The following is a 21774-nucleotide window of genomic DNA, read 5'->3' as shown; positions in this document are numbered from 1 at the left end:
AGTGCTTTATGTTTTGAATTGTTATTTAATTTTATATTTTACTTAATTTATCATAACTTAGATTTAATGATTACAAATATTATACAGTTTTATAACAGTTTGATTTAACATTATATTTTGTATCTATTGTTAACCATTAAATTAAACTCTAATAATCTATAGTATTTATTCGTATTTTTAATAAACAAATATACACACCTACTTAGCTTCTATTCTTTCCTTACATTATTTATTTTTTTACAGAGCTCCGTTGAAGTGTGTTAACTTGTTAACACACAGAAAAATGTGTTGGTATAAATAAACAGTACTGTTTAAATTTGTTATTATTTTATATTCCAGTGAATGTTTCTCTAGGATGTTTATTAGCAAACAATTAACCTTAAATTTTGAGTATTTATTTTATAACTAAATTAGTTGAAGAACTTTAGTTTATTAATTTCTATAAGTTAAAATAAAACTTTTTTAATGGTTAGAAAAAATTCTAAATGATTTAGGGCAGTTTTTGGTCACACAGGCAGTATTTTTCGACTCAAAGTTGAGCAATCTTGTAGAAATTTTTACTGGGAAATAAACATTTTCAAAAATGCTTTAAGGGCATTAGGGATAAATCACATTTTCCTCAATTTGATCTTATTTATTTTAACTAAGCTAAAAGATGCTTTACAAATTTAAAAATTCAAAATAATTTTTGAGATATAGCAAGTCAAAGTCAGAGACAACAATAGGTTCCTTATGGGACGAGCAAACTTAAACCGCAAAATAAGACTATTTCACTAAAAACTATCTTCTCCTACGTTTTTTGAGACAAGTACCTAAAACTTTCAGGAAATGTTCCTTGCGATATTTTAAAAATTCTGTCAGAAGGAATTTAGAAAAAAAATAAAAACAATATTTTATATAGAAAATTAACAAAAGAAACAGTTTTTTGTTGTTTTTTGTCATAAAATTTTCATTTTTTTTATTAAAAAAACATTTTTGACAGATTTCTCTAAATAATGCAAGGAACATATCCTGAAAGTTTGAGGTAAATATCTCAAAAGACATAGGAGGAGATATATTTTTAGTGATTTCTAGTTATTTGCTGTTTTAGTTTTCGCCTCCCTTAATCTGTTGTAGTCTCTGACTTTGACTGGCTATATCTCAAAATTTTTTTATAGTTTAAAAAGTGTGTAAAAAGCAACTTGTAGCTTTGTTAAAACTCAATAAAATAAGACTAAATCATGAATAATGTGAATTATCCCCCTATGCCCTTAATTTAAGCTTTTAAGCATAGTAGATATAACACAGATCTATAAACAAAGCAGTTCAGGGTTAATTATAAAATTAGATAAAAAAATAATATGGATGAAGAAGATACATTTTCAATACTTGTTGGTTAGTAAGTTGTACTGAAAAATAATTAAATAATCAATTTTTAAAAAAGAGTTTTGTTGGAACCTTTTTCTTTATAAAATTTAACAAATATAATCTTATTAAAACTTATATTATACAAGTCACTGTTTTAAATATTATGCTTTTTGTTTCTTCTATATTTAAAGTATGTTTTTATACAGCATCCGACATACATCTTGGGTATGGAGAGAAGAATGCAGAACTTGGAAAAGATTCATTTGTTTCTTTTGAAGAAATCTTAAAAATAGGAAAAGAAAGGTTTAGTTAATATATACAGTTTTAAAAATTTTGATACAGTCTTTGCATTGAAATTTAACTTTAAAATAACTTGTTAATATAGTTTTTTCTTTAAGTTTATCTCAATTTGCTTGCTAATTTATATCATGTTAATTCATTTGTTATTTTATATTTGATCTTCCAGGTAATTTTTAATTCAGTCGATAATTACTTGCCATTCTGATAACAGTAAAAAGTCGTTCATCATGTTAAAGCACTTATGAAAACTCTCCTGTTCAAACGGTAAAGTATTTTTTTAGGATTTTTTGATAAAAGTTTAAACTATGAGCTTTTAGTAGCTATAAATAGGAAATAAAATATTTGATTAAATTTTAAAACTAATCAGTTTTATTAGTCACATACACATGTTGAAAAACTCTATTTATTTTATTATTATTTGCTATTAATGAATAGTCTGAAACAAACACAAATACATTATAATTAGCATTTGTTGCATATGTCTACACAAATAGACCGCAGTTTTATTTGTTGTCAAGTATCTTTGAAGTTTAGTACATTAAAAGTCTGTATACTTTTTTTTTTGAGCTATAATTTTTGATTTTGAGGAATATTTGTTTAATGAAGGGTTTTTTAAATTAAAAAAAAAGAGCTTTTAAGATTTTTCTTATGATAGTTAGGATTGATCTTTATTTAAAAGTTTATAGTGCATATCATCGGCATTATTTTCTGATATATATATATATATATAAATTTCTGATATATAACCACTTTAATATAAGTTTTTGTTAAAAACTTATAGAAGTAAATAGTTCATTGGTCATGATCATTTAACTTAATAAGTTATCCTAAAAGTCTACCTCCTCCTATGTAGTTATAAAAATTGTGTCAAATTTTTAGGAAATGTTGTTTTCAATATTAGTAGTAACTTGTAGATTTTAATAATTTAAAAACAAGAAAAAAAAACTTCTTTGAACAAAACTTAAATACAGTCAAATTAAAAATTATTTTTTTATACAATTTTTTTATAACTGTTAGGTTAGACTGATTAAGTTTCAAAATAGTTTTTAGTAAATAGTAGGAAGGACCAATTTTTAATTGAATAATCTTTTTTTGCGTACTTTAAGGAGCTAACAAAATTAAAACGGTCTAAAAACCAACTCAAAGCTTATTTATAATTTAAATGTTAAGAATGTTTTAAAATTAGTTACCTTCTACGGCCTTGACTAAATTTCCGTAATAAATAAATTTAAAAAACTTAAATAAAATATATTTTACTACTGTTTTATAAATATATAATTACAGTTAAGTATGAGAACTTAGCAGAGACTGTTTACAAGTTTAAGAACTATACAAGTTAATTATATAGTACTTCATTTATACAGTACATTTGCTGTTTTAGTTTTCACCTACCATATAAAAAAACCTATTAAACTCACTAAATTAAATTTGTTATACCTCAGAAATTACATCAAATTGTTTCAAGCTGACAAAAAGTAACTATAAATTAAGTATGAAGTCAACAAAACAAAAACAAGTTATAAAAAACAAAGTGGACCCCAATAATTTTTATATAAACTACAAAATATTTGCACTAAATTTTCACAAAAATTATTTATAAAGACTTTGTATTAATTAAAGTAAGCACATAACATATAATAAAAACATAACGTGTGAACTACTTTATTTGAGTTTTTGTGTAATTGGTCCCCTTATTTTTTTTATTTACATTAACAATATTAATTCAAGCATTTATACTAAAATAGATATGAGTTTATTTTCTGGCAATACAAAAATTTTTAGTGAGTCAAATATTTCTCTACAATCTACTATATATAATATCTACAAATGGCTAGAAACAAAACAACTCAGTTTAAATCTAAAAAATGTAAAATTCTAACAATTAAGAAAAACAAACCGTCTGACCCGATTGACCTTTTAATCAATAACACTAAGATACCAACAGTTAAAGGTTTTAAGGATTTAGGAATAAATATCTCTGAAAGTTTAAAATGGAATGAACACATAAATTATTTATATTAAGTTGCACAAATTTCTTCCTATCAAAATCAAAAAAAAATTTAAAACTAGTTCAGCTACTATTCTGAAAAAACTATTTAAGGCCATAGGGGGGTAGTCATGTTTTTTTACAAGTTTATCTTATTTTATAGAGTTTTTTCTAAGCTTCAAGATGCTTTTTATTGTTTTAAAAAACTCAAATTATTTTTTGAGATATGTCTAGTCAAAGTCGGGCTGCATAGTATTAGTAGGTTCCCTATGGGAAGGGAAAACTAAAACAGCAAAAAAAGACTATCTTATTTAAAATCTTTCTCCTCCTAAATTTCTCAAGCAATCTTCTTTAAACCTTCACAGTCTCATCTTTATACAATAACAAAAAACGTTACTTTGTACTTAATTTTAAGTAAAACTATATATAAAAAAAGACTTTTTTTAAATTTTTGTCATAACATTTTAATCTTTTTATATCATTGAAGCTAATAAATAACATTTTTTTCTTTTAATATAAGGAACATCTCCTGAGATTTGAAGAATATGCTTAAAAATTGAGGAGGAGATAGATTTATAGTGATTTTTAAAATTTCTGAGAAAATTGACCCTGAAAAATTTGCGTTTCATACGTTTATATCAAAAAATTTTTACAATAAATAAAATATCTCAAAATTTAAATGATATTTTTGAATTCTGTAAAAACTGGCTTGCAGTTTTTTTTCTAAGCTTTCATATAAAAGCCAAACTTAATTTTTGTAAACATTCATGGCCTAAAAGTATACATTCGTCCTATGCTTGGTAAAGCACCCAAATTTGGTCAACCTTTAAAAAAAGACATTAATAAAATTGAGCCTGTGCAAAGAAGTTTTACTCCTTTTATATGAACAGGGTTGCCAAAAAAATCAAAACCTGGAGTTTGAGAAATTTTGAAAAAAAAAGCATGGAAAAAATTGGAATTTTGAACAAAAGTCACTAAAAAAACCTGGAATTCTAAACAATTTTTACATATCAAGTAGGAAAATTTTGATTTGACTCAAAAAATCTATCATGTAGATAAAAATTTATTGTTATCATCAAAAGACTTTTTTATCAAAAAACACATTTAATGTAGCTTTACAGTATCTTTTAATTTCTTTTATACTATTTAACACATGTTTTAACCTTAAACTTCTTTAAACTAAAAATATACCTAAAAATGAGTACTTTTAAAAACCTGGAGGAAATTTTCAAAACCTGGAGAAAATTTGCCAAAGTATTTGGCAACCTGTATGTAGTTGTTAAATTTCCTTTACATCATATAATGATAGATTAGGTGTTTGATTAAATTCTGTAGATAATAGAAGATGGAAACTTATGTTTTTACTATTTATAAAGTTATTAATGGCAAATATAAGGGTTTTTTTCAGTCAATTTTTCAGTTTTTCCCATAATAAATATCACTTAAGACGAAATAATAGAAAAATAAAATGCATGCATAATTTTAACAACAGTCAGTGGTAAGGTTCATATTTTCATAGAGCAAAGACTATGTGGAACAAGCTACCACAGGATGTGGTATTATGTGAGAGGGTGGAACATTTTTGTTTAAAACTAAAAATATTTTAGTTAAATACTATAAGTATCAATAAAATCCAATAATTTTTCATTGAAAACAAAAAATAAAAATATTATAACTTTTCTCATATAAATTTAGTACTGATTTATTTATTTTTCTATTTGTAATATTAATTATTTTTGTTTCTCTATGTCTCCCCCATTACAGACTATTAATTTACTTTTATTAATTTTGCACAATCGTTTATTTATTTGGTTATACTTTCTTATTGATGTGCGTTTATTATTATTTTTTTATTTGTACTAAGTTATCGCCTTTTATATTTAGCAAATAAGTTTAAACTTATGAGTTCTTTATAATTTTAACTTGGTAATTTTTTTTTTGTTGAACGTAAGTATACTTTTTTTTATTCTTGTGTGTCCTGTTTAAAGGGCTCAGGTTTTGATGGCTGTGTCCGACATTGTACAATAAACACTATAATAAAAATAATATACTAGTACTTATACCAAGTAGAGTTATAAGGCTATTGAACAGTATAATGAGCTTTTTTTGTATGCTTTTAGTATGCTGCAGTCTAGCCAATAGTTATAATAATATTTTTTTTGGTATTGTTAAGTAATGAAAAATTTCAATGGGTTAGAATTTTCCTGAGAATTCTAGTGGAACCATATAATTACATATGTCTAGTTATTTTATTGGTAATTATACAAAATATAGTTTAATGGTATATTAGATGTTTATTAATTTTTAAGTTTAAATTTTAAGTTTAATGTTTATTAAACTTAAGTTATTTTTTTTTGTAAATTTTAATCTGAAAATTATTTTTATAACATTTTATGTTTACTTTTTATTACACTGTAAAAAACGTCTTTTCATATCTGTGCAAATCAAGAATGTAAGCAAAAGTATATTGGTTCAATCGTTGTGTGTCTCACAACACTCAAAAGCTAAAAGCCAGATTGTACATGTAAAAGCTAATTTCATTTTTTACTAATTTTCACAGGGACGTGGACTTCATTCTGCTCGGAGGGGATTTGTTCCACGAGAACCGGCCGAGCAGAAAGACTTTGCACTCAACATTCGAACTGTTCAAGAAGTACTGCATGGGCAGCAGGCCTTGCCAGTTCGAGGTTGTCAGCGATCAGGCGGTCAACTTTGGTCACACCTCCAGCACGTAAGTTTGATTTGAAATGACCCAATTAAGTATATCTTTGTTGGTTTGTTGGTTTTTTATTTTTTTATGTTACTGCAGTTTCAAACAAGTTTTGTTGATTCAGATTTAACTTTATTAGCTTTTGTTTGTAGGGTTGTACAAATTTGTTTATTAGAAGTATTTTTTTTTCAAATCAAAAATTGGTCACACCTCCAGCACGTCAGTTTGTTATGTTAAACTTCTAAGTTTTGTTTGATCAGTAAGGTGTTAAATGTTTATGACTAAAGGTAATTAATAATCCTTTTTATAGCTACTTAGCATTCTGCCATAAAGTAAGCATGTTTTTTATGTTTGTAGAGATCAAAATAAATTGTCCTAAATAGAAAAAGGTACTTTTATCTTAAATGTTCAAAAAACTTTAAGGTTTTAAAAAGTGTTATAGTTTTCAAAAACTTGAAAACATATTTCAAATAAAAATGTCTTAAATCTATTAAGATAATAAAGTAGTGATAAATGTTACAACATTTTTTCACAGTGATTAAAGATAAATAAAGCTAATCTTTTAATTTTTTCATCTATAAAAGTTGGTTCAAAAGCAACAAAAAAAAAAATTATATTTATTTTTTTTCCTTTCATTTTTAAATGAAAGTATACATTTAAAATAATTTGATGACCTTGTTAGCTTTCTTTAGTTAAAGAAGTTTGGTTTTTGCCAAAAGTATTAAAATTTTAGTCTTAATACTTTTGTATACTGTTATAAACTAATTAGTTTTAAAAAAATTAATACTTAAGTAGCTTTTATTGTTTTAAATACCTTCAGTAATTTTTATTTTACATGCAGGGTGACAGAAGTGAATTATGAAAATGAAAACATCAACGTGTCAATACCCGTGTTTTCAATTCACGGAAATCACGATGACCCTTGCGGGGTTTGTAACTGTTGAACATTTTAATTAGATAAATTTTTGAAAACTGATATTTTTATTGTACTGTTAGTAGAGTCAACAGATATTCAGTAATGTTTATAGTACATGCATCAAAATTTCCAAGAAGATTGAAACATTTAGAGCTGTCAAGTTGCATAAAGAGTATTGTTTAAGTTAAAGAAGTAAACATTTGAACAATTTCAAAAGATATGCACCTTTTAGTTTCTTAAAAAAATAAATAAATCTCCTTTAATTTAGTATGTATCATTTGTAAATTATTTTTTTTGACACCTAACAAAGTACTCTGTAATTTTGTTTAAATTTTGATTATTTTTCTTTCATTCGTAACAACTTTAGAATATTGAATGGTTACTTTGAGTTTTCAAAGACAAAACAATACGCAGTTGCGGTTTAAAAGTATTTTTTAAATTTCAAAAACAATTTAGGAACTAGTTTGACAATTTACCACTTGAACTTTATATATTAATAGTGTGTTTACTTGTATTATGTGTTCCTTTTTTGTATTTTAGACTTACTATTTTTATTTTTTACTAATTTGACAGTCTGGTACGCTGTCAGCAATCGACTTATTGAGCGTGACGGGGTACCTGAACCACTTCGGCAAGCAAACTTCACTTGAAAAGATCACGGTGTCGCCTGTGCTGTTGAAGAAGGGAAGATCAAAACTCGCCTTGTACGGACTCGGTTAGCGTTTGTATGATTTGTATGTCAGTGACCTTCGCGGTTCATTCAAGCTATATCAGGTAGATTAAAAAAAAAAAAGAAAAAAATGACAATTTTTGTTAGTTCAAATGGTTAAAAATATATGAAAAAAAAAGAATCTGTTTTTGTTTTTAAATAGATTGTTGAATTGTGAATTTATTTCTATATAAGCATTTAGTTTTTACAATTTTAATTTTACTAAACATTGGAAAATGTCAGTTTGTATCAGTATAATTACCTAGAAAGTTTCTGAATTTCTAAAATAAGTTTAACCTTATTTTTAGTTTTGGCTAGATATTGTTAACTTCCCTTACAAATAGTGTACTTCTTTATTGAAGTGTCCAACGATTATTTACAAAAAGTTGAGTATGTTTATTATTATGAGGTGAGTATCGTAAAGTGAGTTTTTCAGTGTTCATGTATTTGAAATTGATTTGGCTATTAAGAATAAGTGAGGTAGCACTCTGAAAATAAAAATGTCTGCAGTTTCATAATAATTTAAGATCTGAAAACTAAAGTTTTTACGTTATTTTTAAGGGGCCATATCTAATTAAATATTTTGAAAAAAAAAATTACTACAAAGTTTAAGTGCTTGTAGGCTATTCAATTACAACTAATCCAATAGGATACGTCGTTTTATTCGATTATAAGCTAATCTGGGTGCTGACCAACAAAGGTTAGGGAAAATATCAGTATAAAAGAGTAAAATTTTGCGCATGAACCACCAAGTAAACGCTAACAACACATGTGGCTGCAACAGTATCTCTTTAGTACATCAACAAAGTATCATAATTTTTTATTTTCTGTAATTTTATTATTTGTTTCCTCGCAATTTGCAGGTTCCATGCAGGACGAGAGGTTGCACAGGTTGTTCCTGAAGAAGCACGTGACGATGATGCGGCCCGAGGAAAGCATGGAAGATTGGTTCAATATCATGGTGATTCATCAAAACAGGTTAATTAGTTTACAATTAATAACTTAAAAGGTTCAATGTTACGGTCATTTACAGTACAGGTTGAAAACTAATAAGTTAAGAATTACTTATATGGTTAAAAGTTTATGGAAGAATGGTTCAATATAATGGCGATTCACCAGGACAGGTTGAAAATTGATTAGTTTGAATTTTCTAACTAAGTTAAAGATTTGTCGAAAAAATGGTCCATCATAATGGTAATACATCAGAACAGGTTTCATTTCAAGGGATTAGATTTTTGATGTTATATGTGTTTGTATAGTTACTGTCTAGCTATGTATATAAAATATCACAAATATTCTATTTATGTAGAGGATATTATTGTAACGGAGCAATCACGGTCGGATTAGTCAGTCGTTACAACTACTTTTATGTTTGTGAAGCATGCTAAATTTTATACCATTCAATAACTTGAAAAATAAGCTAACTAAATTTTTTGAGTATTAAACTATTATCATTGTAAAAAGAATCATTCTATTTACGTGTAGAACCAAGCACGGACGGACCAACTACATACCGGAGTCGTTCCTGGACGACTTCTTGGACCTGGTGGTTTGGGGGCACGAGCACGAGTGCCTGATCGAGCCCACGTGGTCGGCGAGCAGGAACTTCATGGTCATGCAGCCCGGAAGCCCCGTGGCGACAAGCCTCTGTCAGGCTGAATGCGTGCCCAAGTTTGTCGAGTTTCTAATTTTTGTTAATGAACGTTTTAATGGATTTAAAAACGTATCTTTTAATTTTTTGTACTAATCAGAACGCGTGCCAAAGTTGATTAAATGTATTTATTCTAATGTTTGTAAAGTTTAGTTTTTTTATAAATCTTAATCTATCTATTTCTATCATGAATGTTTTTATTGGTTTGAAAATGTATTTTTTAATTTTTTGTACGTCACTAGCAGTTAATTAGCTTTAAGAAATAGAAAAGGTTTTTTTTTAGATGAAATAAGTAACATAATCTTTAGTATTTTTACTGATTATATTTAAGTTCCTTTAAGTTTACTAAAACATTTAAAAAATGTAAAAAGTATAATTAAAGATTTAGAACCAGAATTCTATTGAAACATTTAGTAGTTTATTTAATCAAAGTATTTAAATGTATAAGTTAGTTAGTTTTTGTTTTTACTTTTTAATATGGATTTAGTAAAATTGACCATCTACATATTTGTGAAATTCGTGAAAAAACTGATTTTAGCATAAAAGCAATATATAGGCTAAGTTAATTTTATTGTCAGGGTTGCCAAAAAAGCTCTAATTGAGGAAAACCTGGAATTTGACAATTTAGACTAAAAAACCTGGAATTTGAGAAATTTTGAAAAAATAACTATGAAAAACCTGAAATTTTAAACAATTTTTACACCTTAAGTAGTAAAATTTCGATTTGACACAAAAAATGTATCATATAGATAAAAAAAATTTGTCATCATCAAAACTTTTTTTTTATTAAAAACACACTTAAAGTAGCTTGACAGTCTCTTTTTGATAATTTTATACTTTTTAACACAGTTTTTTAACCTTAAACTTAACTTCAAACTAAAAATAGACCTAAAAATGTGTGCTTTTAAAAACCTGGAGAAAATTTGCCAAAAACATTTGGCAACCCTGTGTTGCTAATAACTAAACATACGGCACCAGTTAATAAAACCCCCGTTTGCAGGAAAGTGGCGATAGTGCGGGTGCGGGGCAGGGAAATGGAAACGGAGGTGATACCGTTGAAGACGGTGAGGCAGTTCTACTTTGAGACGGTGCAGCTGAGCAACAAGTTCAACGCGAAGACGCACCCCATCGAGGAGAAGAGGAGGGAGGCGGTGGTGACGTACTTGAAGGAGAAAGTGGAGGGCGTGCTGCGCAGGAGCGCCGGGGAGAGGAGCGGGCACCCGAAGCAGCCGCACAAGCCGTTGATCAGGTTGAGGGTTGGTTTGAATTAAATAATTAAATCTAATTTGTATTTATTTCTCTACCTCGCGTTGTCAGAAAACAAGTTTTTCAACTTAATATATATCGCCCTCATATTAAGATTTTCAGATAATGATTAGTTTTGTTTTTATAAAAAATTAAGTTTTTTTTTGGCTGGCGTTGTCAGTTTGTTTTAATAGAAGTTGAACTTATTGTGTTGATAAGTAGTTTTAATCGGATGAAACTGTTTCTTATTCATATGTAACGTTAAAATATTCTTAATATTATGTTCCAAAAGATCTCATTTTCTAAACAAAAATAAAACTACACATATTTACTAAACTAAAAATCATTGTTCTAATGAAAAGCGCTTTGTATGTTAATAGAACTTTTCATTATAGCTATAAAAAGTGAATTTCGAAGGTGGAATGTTCGAACGAGTTCCGCATCAACGCGTACAGATTTGGTGCCAATTTTCAGGACAGGGTGGCCAATCCGCACAAGATAATCCATCTGATGAAAAACAGGGGCGAGGGTAATGCGTCGAGAAAAGTCGTCGGTTTGTTTGTTATTTAAATGTTTACTTACAAAGTTATGAAGTTTGAATATAGAAATGATGTTATATTTCAATGTCATTTATTGTATACTATTTTTTAGTTTCTACTTACAATAATGGAGAAGTTTATTATTTAAAAACGTTTTTTGTTTGATTTATTTGTTTGCTTACTCTATAGGTTTTATTATATGAATAAAAAGAACCTTACAATAATATTTTTCTATTTCTGAAACAAAAGTTATTGTTTTCAGTACCCAATTTAAATTAGCTATCTTAGATAAACATTTATAAATTTTTAAAGTCTTTTTAGTTTTTTATTTTCAATAGACAAAAATTTAATTTATCAAGCATACTTTTGATTTTACTTTAATGAACAAGTTCAGTATTCACAGGTAATAAAAAATTATAGAAAATAAATTTGCTTAACTTTAGAAATACAGCTTTAACTAAGTTTATAAAATTGTCATCTTAGTTTAAATCCGCGATTCTTAACTTGGGGTAAGTTCCCTTGTTTTAGTGGTTAAATTTTCTTCATGGAAATAACGCACAAATAAATATTTCTGGTATTTTAAAGGTATTATAAAAATTTTAAAGATATTTTTTATGTTTATCTACTTATTTTAACTTACAAACTTCCAACAGAAGTTTTTTGTTACTTTCGTTTGAATATTTTCTTTGTTTTCTAATAAATAAAAACTGCCTGGTAATTTGAGGGTTATTTTGGTAATTACCTTCCATAAAAGGGTGAAATATGAAAAAAGGTTGAGAACCGCCGGTTTAAATTGAAGTGCTACATGCATACATACATGTTAATTACATTTTACTTGCATTATTAAAAAAAAATGTTAAAGACCAAAAATAGCTAGAATTTAAATGAAAAACTGTATTTTAGCCAGTAGACATAATATTAAATTAGTATAAAAAAGATGATAAAAAAATAACAAATGAAAAAAGTGAAAGTGCTCAAGAGAGGTGTTTTATGAATTAAAATAACAAAAAGCTTATGAAGTTAAATCTAAAGTAAGCTGTTTTATCAAACTAGATACCAATATTAAGCAGATGGGTAATGATGAGAAATCGAAAAAATCTTTAACCATAAATAATTTTTGAAAGTTTTAGTATTATTTTATTGAAAGTTACTTGTTTAAAAAAAATATTAGTTTGTTTTAATCACTGACTAGCTCTTTAACCGGAACTTAGTTTGCCAAATAAATGTTATGTTAGAGATAATATATTAATAACGAATAAATTTTCAGATCCGAATGTTCGTGAAATGGATGATATGATGTCGAAAGAAGTTATCGAACAACAAATAAAAGTTGAAGATTTCGTTCATCAGTTCTACAATGAAGCCGAAGATCAAGTTTGTTTTTTGTTTAAATAGAGGTTTAATGTAGTATATGTTTTCTTCCTAAACGAATTTCCTGTATTCAATTATTGGATTGCTTTCATTCATGGTTAGTATCTTTTTTTACCAATAAATCTATCAATGTAATTTATACAGACATTCAGAAAGCGTCTCTCAGAACAGAACGTTTGACTCTGTCTCTTTTTAAGTTAATTAAAACTTTATCTCAATACAAAATTAATGAATGGTTTAAAAAGTTTCTTCAGGAAAGAACACAAATAGTAGTTATCGGTAACACGTTCTCAGAATTCTTACCAATTTTTAGTGGAGTTCCGCAAGGAAGGATTACTGGCCCACTGTTATTTATAATTTATATAAGTGATATAGCCTCAGAAATTGATTCTAATATCAACATTAAGCTTTTTGCAGACGACACAAAAATATTTAGCCAATCTAACTTAGTTTTACAAAAGTTTTAAGATAAAATCTACCATTGGTTAAAAGAAAGGAAATTAAACCTAAATCCCAGCAAATGTCATATTTTGAATGTTCACAGAAGTACACCTATTCCTACGTTTGACTTTAAAATAAACAATATAATCTTACCTAAAACTGAAGTATTTATAGACCTTGGAATTTTTATTTCAGATAATTTAAAATGGAATCATCACATTAACTATATTTACCGTACTGCATCAATTTTATCTTTTCAAATTCTAAAAAGCTTTATATCTACGGATTTGGTAATTCTTAAAAATTGTACCTAGTTTACATCCGTCCTAAGATGGAATACAACACACCTTTATGGTCTCCATGTTCTATAAAAGACATCAACCAGCTAGAATCTATTCAAAGAAAATTTACGAGATCAATCTCTAATCGGTGCAACATTTCATATACGTCTTACATAGACATACTAACAAAGCTTAATATAAAAACTTTAAGAGTACAAAAGACTTGAATTTGATCTTATTACTTTTTTTTTTTAATTTGATTAAATTGTGAACTACTATTGATTCTCAAACTTTCTTTAAACGTTATAAAAATAATTATTCACTCAGAGGTAATAATAGAAAATATACATGCAAATATCATTTCAACAATGTTGGTTGGCACAAATCTTTTTTCTATCGTTCGGTAAAAATGTGGAAAAACTTCCAAATGAACTAGTATCGTGCAAAAATCTTAGATGGTTCCTAGAATTTCGAGCCAGGTTCTGAAGAATTTTGACAAGAGATGCTTCTTTCAAAGATTTGTTGTTTTGGAATGTATAATTGGAGATTGGTGACTTTTGAATCGTTGAATGTTTTGGTTGTGAAAGTTTTAGTTTTTTTCAGTTTGTGCCTTGTATGGGTTTTAGGTTTGTTTTAACACTGTAATTTGTTTTTTCTTTTTATGTTAGTGTCTTTCAGTTTAACTGGCTTTGGTTTTAATGCCTAAGTCCTTCGTTTGACAATAAACTTCAATAATAATATGTTGTTTAAACTTTTTTTGTGTCTATAGTTTTAAAGTTAATAGTATTCGTTCTCAACTTTTATAAACAAAACGAGGAAAATTCTGCTGTGCGAAACATTATATTATCATTAAAATCTGACCAATTAAAAATAAAATTACCTTTATTCAAAAACTCGTTTTAGTTATTTTTTTAACTATTGTTAACTTTTGTTATTGATTTCTTTTAAGCCAAGTCAATTTTATTTAATTAAGGTTATGTCGAATTAAATGTCGACTAAAAAACTAACATTATTGTCTTGTCATCCTATAATTGGCAAATTTTACTTTTATCCTTTTTGTTGTTTATATTATACCTTTCGAGAGTGGAAAATTAACTTTTCTACTAAGTTATTAATAGGTATCACATAAGTACTAGGTTTTATTACAATAAATATTATAACTATTAATGTAAAACTTTTATTGGAATTTTTTCGTTTAACATTTTAAAAATATTTAGTTAGTTTTGATTTTGTAGTTATAATAGGATTTCTAATGTGTATTAACATTTTATAGACTCCGTAGATCTGTTCTTAAATTTATTTGAGAGCAGTGAAACGCCGTTAGTTGAAATAAAGTTTTAGCACAAGAACATCTGTGATATACATTCCGATAAGCTTAGCTTATCAGGATCTCCAGGATTTAACGCCTTATAACGTTACATCTTATAATAGGATTTACTTAATTTTACCAAGTAATACCCTTAAAACTGTATTACAAGGCTTAACAAAGTCAAATGACTTCAGTTTTTAATTTCTAACAAGTATACTGAAATAAACATTTGTAGATTTTCAAACTTATTTATTTCAAGCTTTTTAGAGTGTTTTAAGCTGTTATAAACATAATAATTCAACGCTAGTTAAGTGGAAGCACTTTTTTTTAATATCTTAAAATTAATGAAAATATTTTAATTATAAAAAATCGGCAAAGTAGTTTTTGCGCATTAAAATCTTATAAAGTAATTTTGAGTTTTTTTTTAAACAAACTTGAAATAGTTACAAAGCTAAAATGTTTCCTTTGAAACTAAAAGGTGTTTTTGCAACTAAGCTAGTATTATTAAAAAAACAATTATGGCGTGGACAATTCAAAACTCACTAATGACAGAAAGACAAGTTGGGTTTACTGAAGGCCAAGTCTCTGTCGTTTGCGATCGGTGAAATTGTGAAGAAGCAGGAAAAAGAAGCAATTCACAAAAGCACTGAGCATCAAGTGGACAAAATACTCAACAACCTCAATTTGGTTGGTCTTTAAATAAGTAAAATGTTCTGATAATTTTTTCAAAAACGTTTAAACGATTCTCTAGTTCAGTAGCGCTTTAAATGTTTACTATTATAAACTATAATCCAAAATCTTTTAACTAAAAACTTTAAAAATTTTTAGTAACCCAAATTGAATGAATTTATAGCAAACAAGACAAGCGTTTACCCAAATTAATAATTTTCTCACAAGCTTAGATTTTTTTCAATAACTTTTGCTACAACAAAACTTTTATTGGTTGGTTACTCTATTGAGTTATATTTTATATCAGTATATATTTTAGTTTATTTTACTTTTTAGAAAATTCTTTGTTTTAATTTCACTGAAAAACCGTTGTATCAAGTTTTTATTTTAAAAGTTTTTAATTGTTTGTTGTTCGGGAAACTGTTGTGTAAGCAGCAAAACAAGATATTACTGTCCAATCAAAACAGCAAGAGTTCGAACTGAACATGGACACGGTGAGAGACAAAATATTCGAAGTGAAATCGAAGTTGAAGGCTGAAGAGCCCGAAAACGATGCGGATGAACTGAAAGAACTGCAGCAAATACTTGCCAGGAACAGGAACAATAAAAAGTATGTTTTAATTCAGTTTTTTTAATTATAATTAAAAATTGCTGAGTTGAAATAACTAAAGCTATTACCTTCTTGTTGTATAAAAGTAAACTTAATTTTTTGGTAAATTGATTACTCTACCTTTTTCACCTAAAAGTTAGTTTGTTCATAAGAAGGTAGCAATTTTTTTGATTAAAATATTGCGATATTTTCTGTTAAAAATTAAAAATATGAAATTTAAGACGTTTGTTTTAGTTTTATACTTCCAATAGTATATGTTTCGAAGCGTTTATATGAAGATTAACAATATTTTGTGAATAAAAGTTATATAATAAATTTTAATTGTTCAAAATATAGGTTTAATCGTTTGCTAATAAAAGATCCTAGTGAAGTAACTTCACTGGAATATAAATAAAAACAAATTGTACAGTAATCTTCCTTTATTGCACCAACATATTTTTCTTAAAACGTGAGTGCTTCTTCAACCATTAAACGTGAGTGCTTTGTTTATATTATGATTTGTTGTTTTGTTGTGTATTTTAGTTTACTTTGCTTGTTTTAGACTTAATAATTACAAATATTATATAGTTTTATAACAGTCGGATTTATTATTAAGTATTTTACCTATTATTAACTATTATCTGTAGAAATTATTTTATCTAAATGAAAAACATGTATACATCCACTTTATTCTATGCTTCTATTCTTTTATTACAGTAATTATTTTTTACAGAACACAGTTGAAGTGTGTTGATTCGTTAACACACAGAAACATATGTTGGTGCAATAAAGGAAGATTACTGTACAATTTTTTATTATTATTATAATAAATTTTAGCAATTTTATTTTTAACTATTTTACTAAAACCGCTAGCTCAATTTCTGACACTTTTTTCAGTGTTGCTAATAATATAACTATAAGGATATTGATCTGATTTATATGTCAGTTTAGACTCCTGTAAATTTACATTAAACTTTATACATTGAATTTTTTTCGTTGTATTTCAATTCAATTTTTGCCATATATTTCTGTTATTTAAAAACTTTCATTTATTAACAGTTATAACAGTTAAAAAATTTACATTAATAATAAAAAAAAGGTCAAGAAAAACCGCTGCAAATGATGAAATTAGTTTGGAAAATGTCGCTCCTCCAAAAGCAAAAAGGTTTGTCAAATTTTTTAGCTCATTTTATTACTGAAGTTTACTAAAATTGTATACAACCTTGACTTTGTCCCAATTAGTTACTTACTTTATTACTCCTGTAGGTATTTTCTACGAAGTTGTAAAACAGTTCACTTAGTAAGTTTGAAAGAAATATATTAAAAGTAGTTGTTTTGTAAATGACAATAGTATTTAAGTGATAACCTAAAATTGATTAAAAAAACTAGTTACATAAGTAAATGACAGTTTTTATGCTTTGTCTTTACAAAAATATTGAATTTTAAAGAGTTTTTATTTTTAATAAAGATGTTAGCTTGTCAGTATTTTTAAAAAGGAGGAATATAGCTCCTTTGGGGAGATTTCGGTTTTTAGGGGAAAAAAGTAAATGGGTGTTTAAGTAGTCGAGAAGCGATATCTAATAAAAGGTTGGTTTTTTAATTTTGCCAAGGTGGCGATCAAAGAATGAGTTTGGAAAACCCTGGCTTGTATTTTTAAGTTTGTAGGATTTCGAGTTTATGTATAGATAATAATTTGTAAATCTTACAAACTTCAGAGGAAGGGGCCGAGGTCGAGGGGGAAGCACCCGAGGTCGAGGAGGGAGTACCACTAAAGGGCGTGGCAAGAAGAAGCAAGAAGTAACCAGAAGCAGCCAGCTCCTCACTTGTTAGTTAAAATGATAATGTTATAAACTCCTCACTTGTTAGTTATTATAATAATGTTATAAACTAATCACTTGTTAGTTAAAATGATAATGTTATAAACTAATCGCTTGTTAATTATAATAATAATGTTATAAACTAATCACTTGTTAGTTTTTTATACAAATTCTGAACTAAATTTAACATCTTGTCAAGTTAAATTCTATATTGAGTTATTTAAAAACTGTGTGATTACTGAGACTATTAACAAGCTTTTCATTTTTTTCAATTTGATATTTTCAGCATACTTCAGTCAATCTCAACTTCCTGCCAAAACTGCCACCGTCAAAACAGCGTCACCCAGCAGAAAGAAGAACGAGGAGAAAATGTCGCAGAATTTTCTCCCAGACTCCTCAAAGTTTCACGTTTCCGAGTCTTCCGACGATGACGCGGTGATGACGTCACAAAAGTCTCAGGTGACGTCATCGCAAAGATCAGTGAGGTCATCTCAGTTGAGGGTCGGCAGGAAGCAAAACTTCAAATTTTCTTCCAGCAGCGAAGAGGTTTTGAATTGTTTATTTTTTTGTAAACAAGAATTTTGGAATGAATAAAAAAGAGTACATACTTTGTATTGCGTTTATGATCTTCTTGTAATTTAAGATATGAACAAAACAGGGTTCGTGCGCGTCAGGCTAAGTCAGGCTTAATCAATTTCTTTATTTAAAAATTTTGAGAATCTCAGTTTTTCTCAGTTCAAATGCTTGAAAATTTTTGATTAAAAAAATTGAGAAATCTTTTTAAGATCAAATTGAGATGTGAATTTATTTCTAAAAAAAGATTTAGTGATTATAGACAAAATCGGTTAGTATTTGTAAAAATAAGTGCTTAAAACCTTTTGTTGAATCTCTAAAAAAATTTAAGAATCTTCATTATTTTGTTTTGAGTAGATTATATACGTCATAATTATGAAAATTCATTAAAAAAATACAGTTTAAACATTACAGTTTAGTTCAACTACTTAGCTGTTTGTTTGAATTTGTTTACATCAGCTATGTTTTCAGAGCTTAGTTGGTTGTACTGTTTTAATTTCTAATTGAAAGGCTTTATACCAAATACTTTTTAAATTAAAACTCTTAGCAGTTTGTTCATTTATTTTACTGTTTCTTTAAAGTTATTAGAGATATTCACAACACTAAAACTTAGCTTTCAGATATAAGTACTAAGTTTTGTGGGAGTACAAATTTTAGGTACAACTCATATTTCTTTACAAGAACAAATATTAAAGGTTTTTTTTTATTTAAGTGTAAGCTTTTTAAATCTGATATGACTTATTTATTTAGAGTTTAGGATTTATGATTATGTATCAATTTTAAGTAACAGGCAAAATACTATAATAAACATTTTTTATTTATTTTAATACTCATGTAAGCGTTTCATTTTAAATTTAATAAAACACAACAATGCACGTCGTTTTATTATAAATCTTCTGGTTATAATGTTTTTACTTAGTGCTTAATTAAATTGAACAATTGTGTTTAGTAATATTAAATTTTTACACTAGTAATATAATAGATATAAATTTATTTTAAAACTTATCACTGAATTTGTTACGTTAAGGGCATAGGGGGTCAATTACCTTTTTCACAATTTAGTCTTATTTTATTGACTTGTAACTAAGCTATGAGTTGCTTTATGCAGAATTTATAGCTCGAAATGTTTTTGAGATAAAGCTGGTTGAAGTCAGTAACTATAGTAGTACTAATCAAGACCCCTAAATACCTAAATTGATTTCTAAAGGGGATTTTCCTTACTTTGAAAAAATATCAGGCTAAATTGGTCTTAGTCAGGCTAAATTAAAAAAATTTCGCGCACGAACCCTGACAAAAGTGTTTTAATAAGTATAACAAGTTTAGAAAAAGTCTAAATTAATTTATTAGTTTTTAATTTACTAAATACTATGTTCTGTATTGTTTTTATATTCTGACATTAAGTAAACCATAATTTAAATTACATAATTAGCTTCTTTTTATTTCATCACTAAAATAATATCTTTTTTTAGATATTTGTACTTAAATATGAAACAGACTTAATTTTGATGTATAAATACAAGCTTTAGTTAATTAAAAACATAATATGTTTTTATAGTTAACATTCTTAACAAATTCTTTTTAGTTTAAGAATTTATGTATTTGTTTTATAGTTGAAAAAAGGTGTATGAAAAAGTTTCAACATTTTTAAACAACAAAAATTATGATTATTTAGTATGTAAAACGACAAATATTAACAACAATAGTATTTTAGATAACTTAATAATTACACAAAAATATGTTCATTATAATTAACAATTTTACAATATTTATTTATTTATTTCAGGATGACGACAATCCATTCCAAAGAAAAAGAAAGTGAATTTAGAAAATGCTGTTTTAGAATAATTTGTCTAGTTTTTGTTAGTTTTTTTAAAATTGATTATGCAGTTTTTTTTTTCTGTTTGCTTCGTTTTTCATATCAATGCCAAATAAACATTCTCTTTTAAACATAAAACACTTAATCATAACAGACAGTAAATTTTTTTTTACATTTTTTTTCACTATGAAATTTATTCTAACCAAAACTGTTTAAGTAAAATAAATAAAACGTTAAAGTAATTTGACTTATTCAATTTTTTGGCATAAACATGTTAAATTACTTAACTTACCAGTTTTGAAATAATGAATTCTAAAGTATCATCCATTTTTTTAATAAGTTTCTTTTACGTTATAAAACCAACTGAAATGTTTTACATCAGATCATTGATAGTAATTTGAAATTTTTTGAAAAGTTGTAGAGGGAGCAGTTTAAGTTATTAAAACTGCGTTAGTTTTTTTTTTTTTTTGCTAATATTATGTTGTTTAAATAACAAGATGTAAGCAAAATGTACTTTTAATAGCAAGATTGTTTTGATAAAGTTTATAATTTTTTTTTTATTTACACTTAACTAAAGTTTATTTAAAGTTTGTTAACATGTATAAGGATATCTTGCATAAGTATAATTGTTCAGCACATTAATCCATTTATTGATGAACCATAATATAATGTTGATTTTATAACCAACACATGCGCAAAAAATCAACTTACTATATTCTAACATTAGTCTTTGATATTTCAAAAGTTGTTTCATAGAAAGCACTAAATTTAAATGAGACACAGTACAGTATGCCTTGAGTGAAATATTTTAATTTTATCATACACATAAAATTAACACTGACTGTTTATAACTTTTACCAAACAAAATAAATGAATCTTCAATATTAAAATAACTAAATTAAACTTGAATTGTTTAAATTAAAAAAAAAGTTATGCAAAAGTAACAAAAAAAGTCAGTTTGTCTTTTTTTATTTTTTTTTTTTTTAAATTGTGTTTATACAAAATTTTCTAAATATGGCAAGGAACATTTCTTAACCGTTTCAGGAAATTATCTCAAAAAAAGTAGAAGAAAAACAGTTTTTAGTGTATTAGTCTTTTTTCCTCATTTTAAATATACTGATATAAAGCAAAATTTTCAAAAGTAATTTGCTTAAGCAGGCTTAAAGCTAGGAAGCGAATTTCTTTTGTGCTGTCTATTTATGTTATTTCCCAACGTCAAAAAGTTTTACAAAGCGAAATTCTAAGGTCGGGGCAACAGATGCACCCTATTACACATGCTTATAAACTTTGTGTTTATTTAACAACGTATATCTTTACTGTATCTTTTTCATAGAAAAAAAAATCTAGCTTTAGTGACAATTCTTAATTCATATCTAGGAAGATGTAAAAGGGTCTTCGTTGTAGTCTCTCATGTTTTATAATTATAGGCAAAAACAGGACTGAAACAGTAGAATAGGAAAAAGAGACAATTTGAAAATGTACTAGAATTTTACGTTTATTGTAT

The 21774-nt window shown here is 26.6% G+C and overlaps 1 protein-coding gene across 1 annotated transcript; it reads left to right on the top strand.

Moving 5' to 3' along the window:
• The first annotated feature begins 1285 nt into the window (after positions 1-1285).
• Positions 1286-20558, top strand: LOC145837121 (double-strand break repair protein MRE11-like). The gene is made up of 16 exons (XM_082944889.1): positions 1286-1374; positions 1554-1650; positions 6195-6365; positions 7186-7273; positions 7834-7975; positions 8833-8947; positions 9455-9640; positions 10621-10876; positions 11283-11418; positions 12672-12778; positions 15359-15493; positions 15943-16085; positions 17164-17229; positions 17780-17889; positions 18168-18427; positions 20238-20558. Exons 1-16 carry the CDS (start codon positions 1341-1343, stop codon positions 20271-20273), a joined length of 2082 nt encoding a protein of 693 aa, XP_082801015.1. The 5' UTR covers positions 1286-1340; the 3' UTR covers positions 20274-20558.
• Positions 20559-21774: the final 1216 nt, after the last annotated feature.

The sequence above is a fragment of the Thalia democratica genome, chromosome 5, assembly GCF_965202585.1.
Source record: "Thalia democratica chromosome 5, ktThaDemo2.hap1.1, whole genome shotgun sequence".
In the NCBI taxonomy this organism is placed as follows: Eukaryota; Metazoa; Chordata; class Thaliacea; order Salpida; family Salpidae; genus Thalia; species Thalia democratica.
The sequence above is the reverse complement of the archived record's forward strand: the minus strand, read 5'-3'. Positions and strand labels throughout refer to the sequence as shown.

Coding starts and splice junctions, on each gene's coding strand:
- LOC145837121 (XM_082944889.1), top strand. CDS start 1,341: ATGGATGAAGAAGATACATTTTCAATACTTGTTG. Junction 7,274..7,833: donor ATCACGATGACCCTTGCGGG/GTTTGTAACTGT, acceptor CTAATTTGACAG/TCTGGTACGCTGTCAGCAAT. Junction 10,877..11,282: donor AGCCGTTGATCAGGTTGAGG/GTTGGTTTGAAT, acceptor TGAATTTCGAAG/GTGGAATGTTCGAACGAGTT.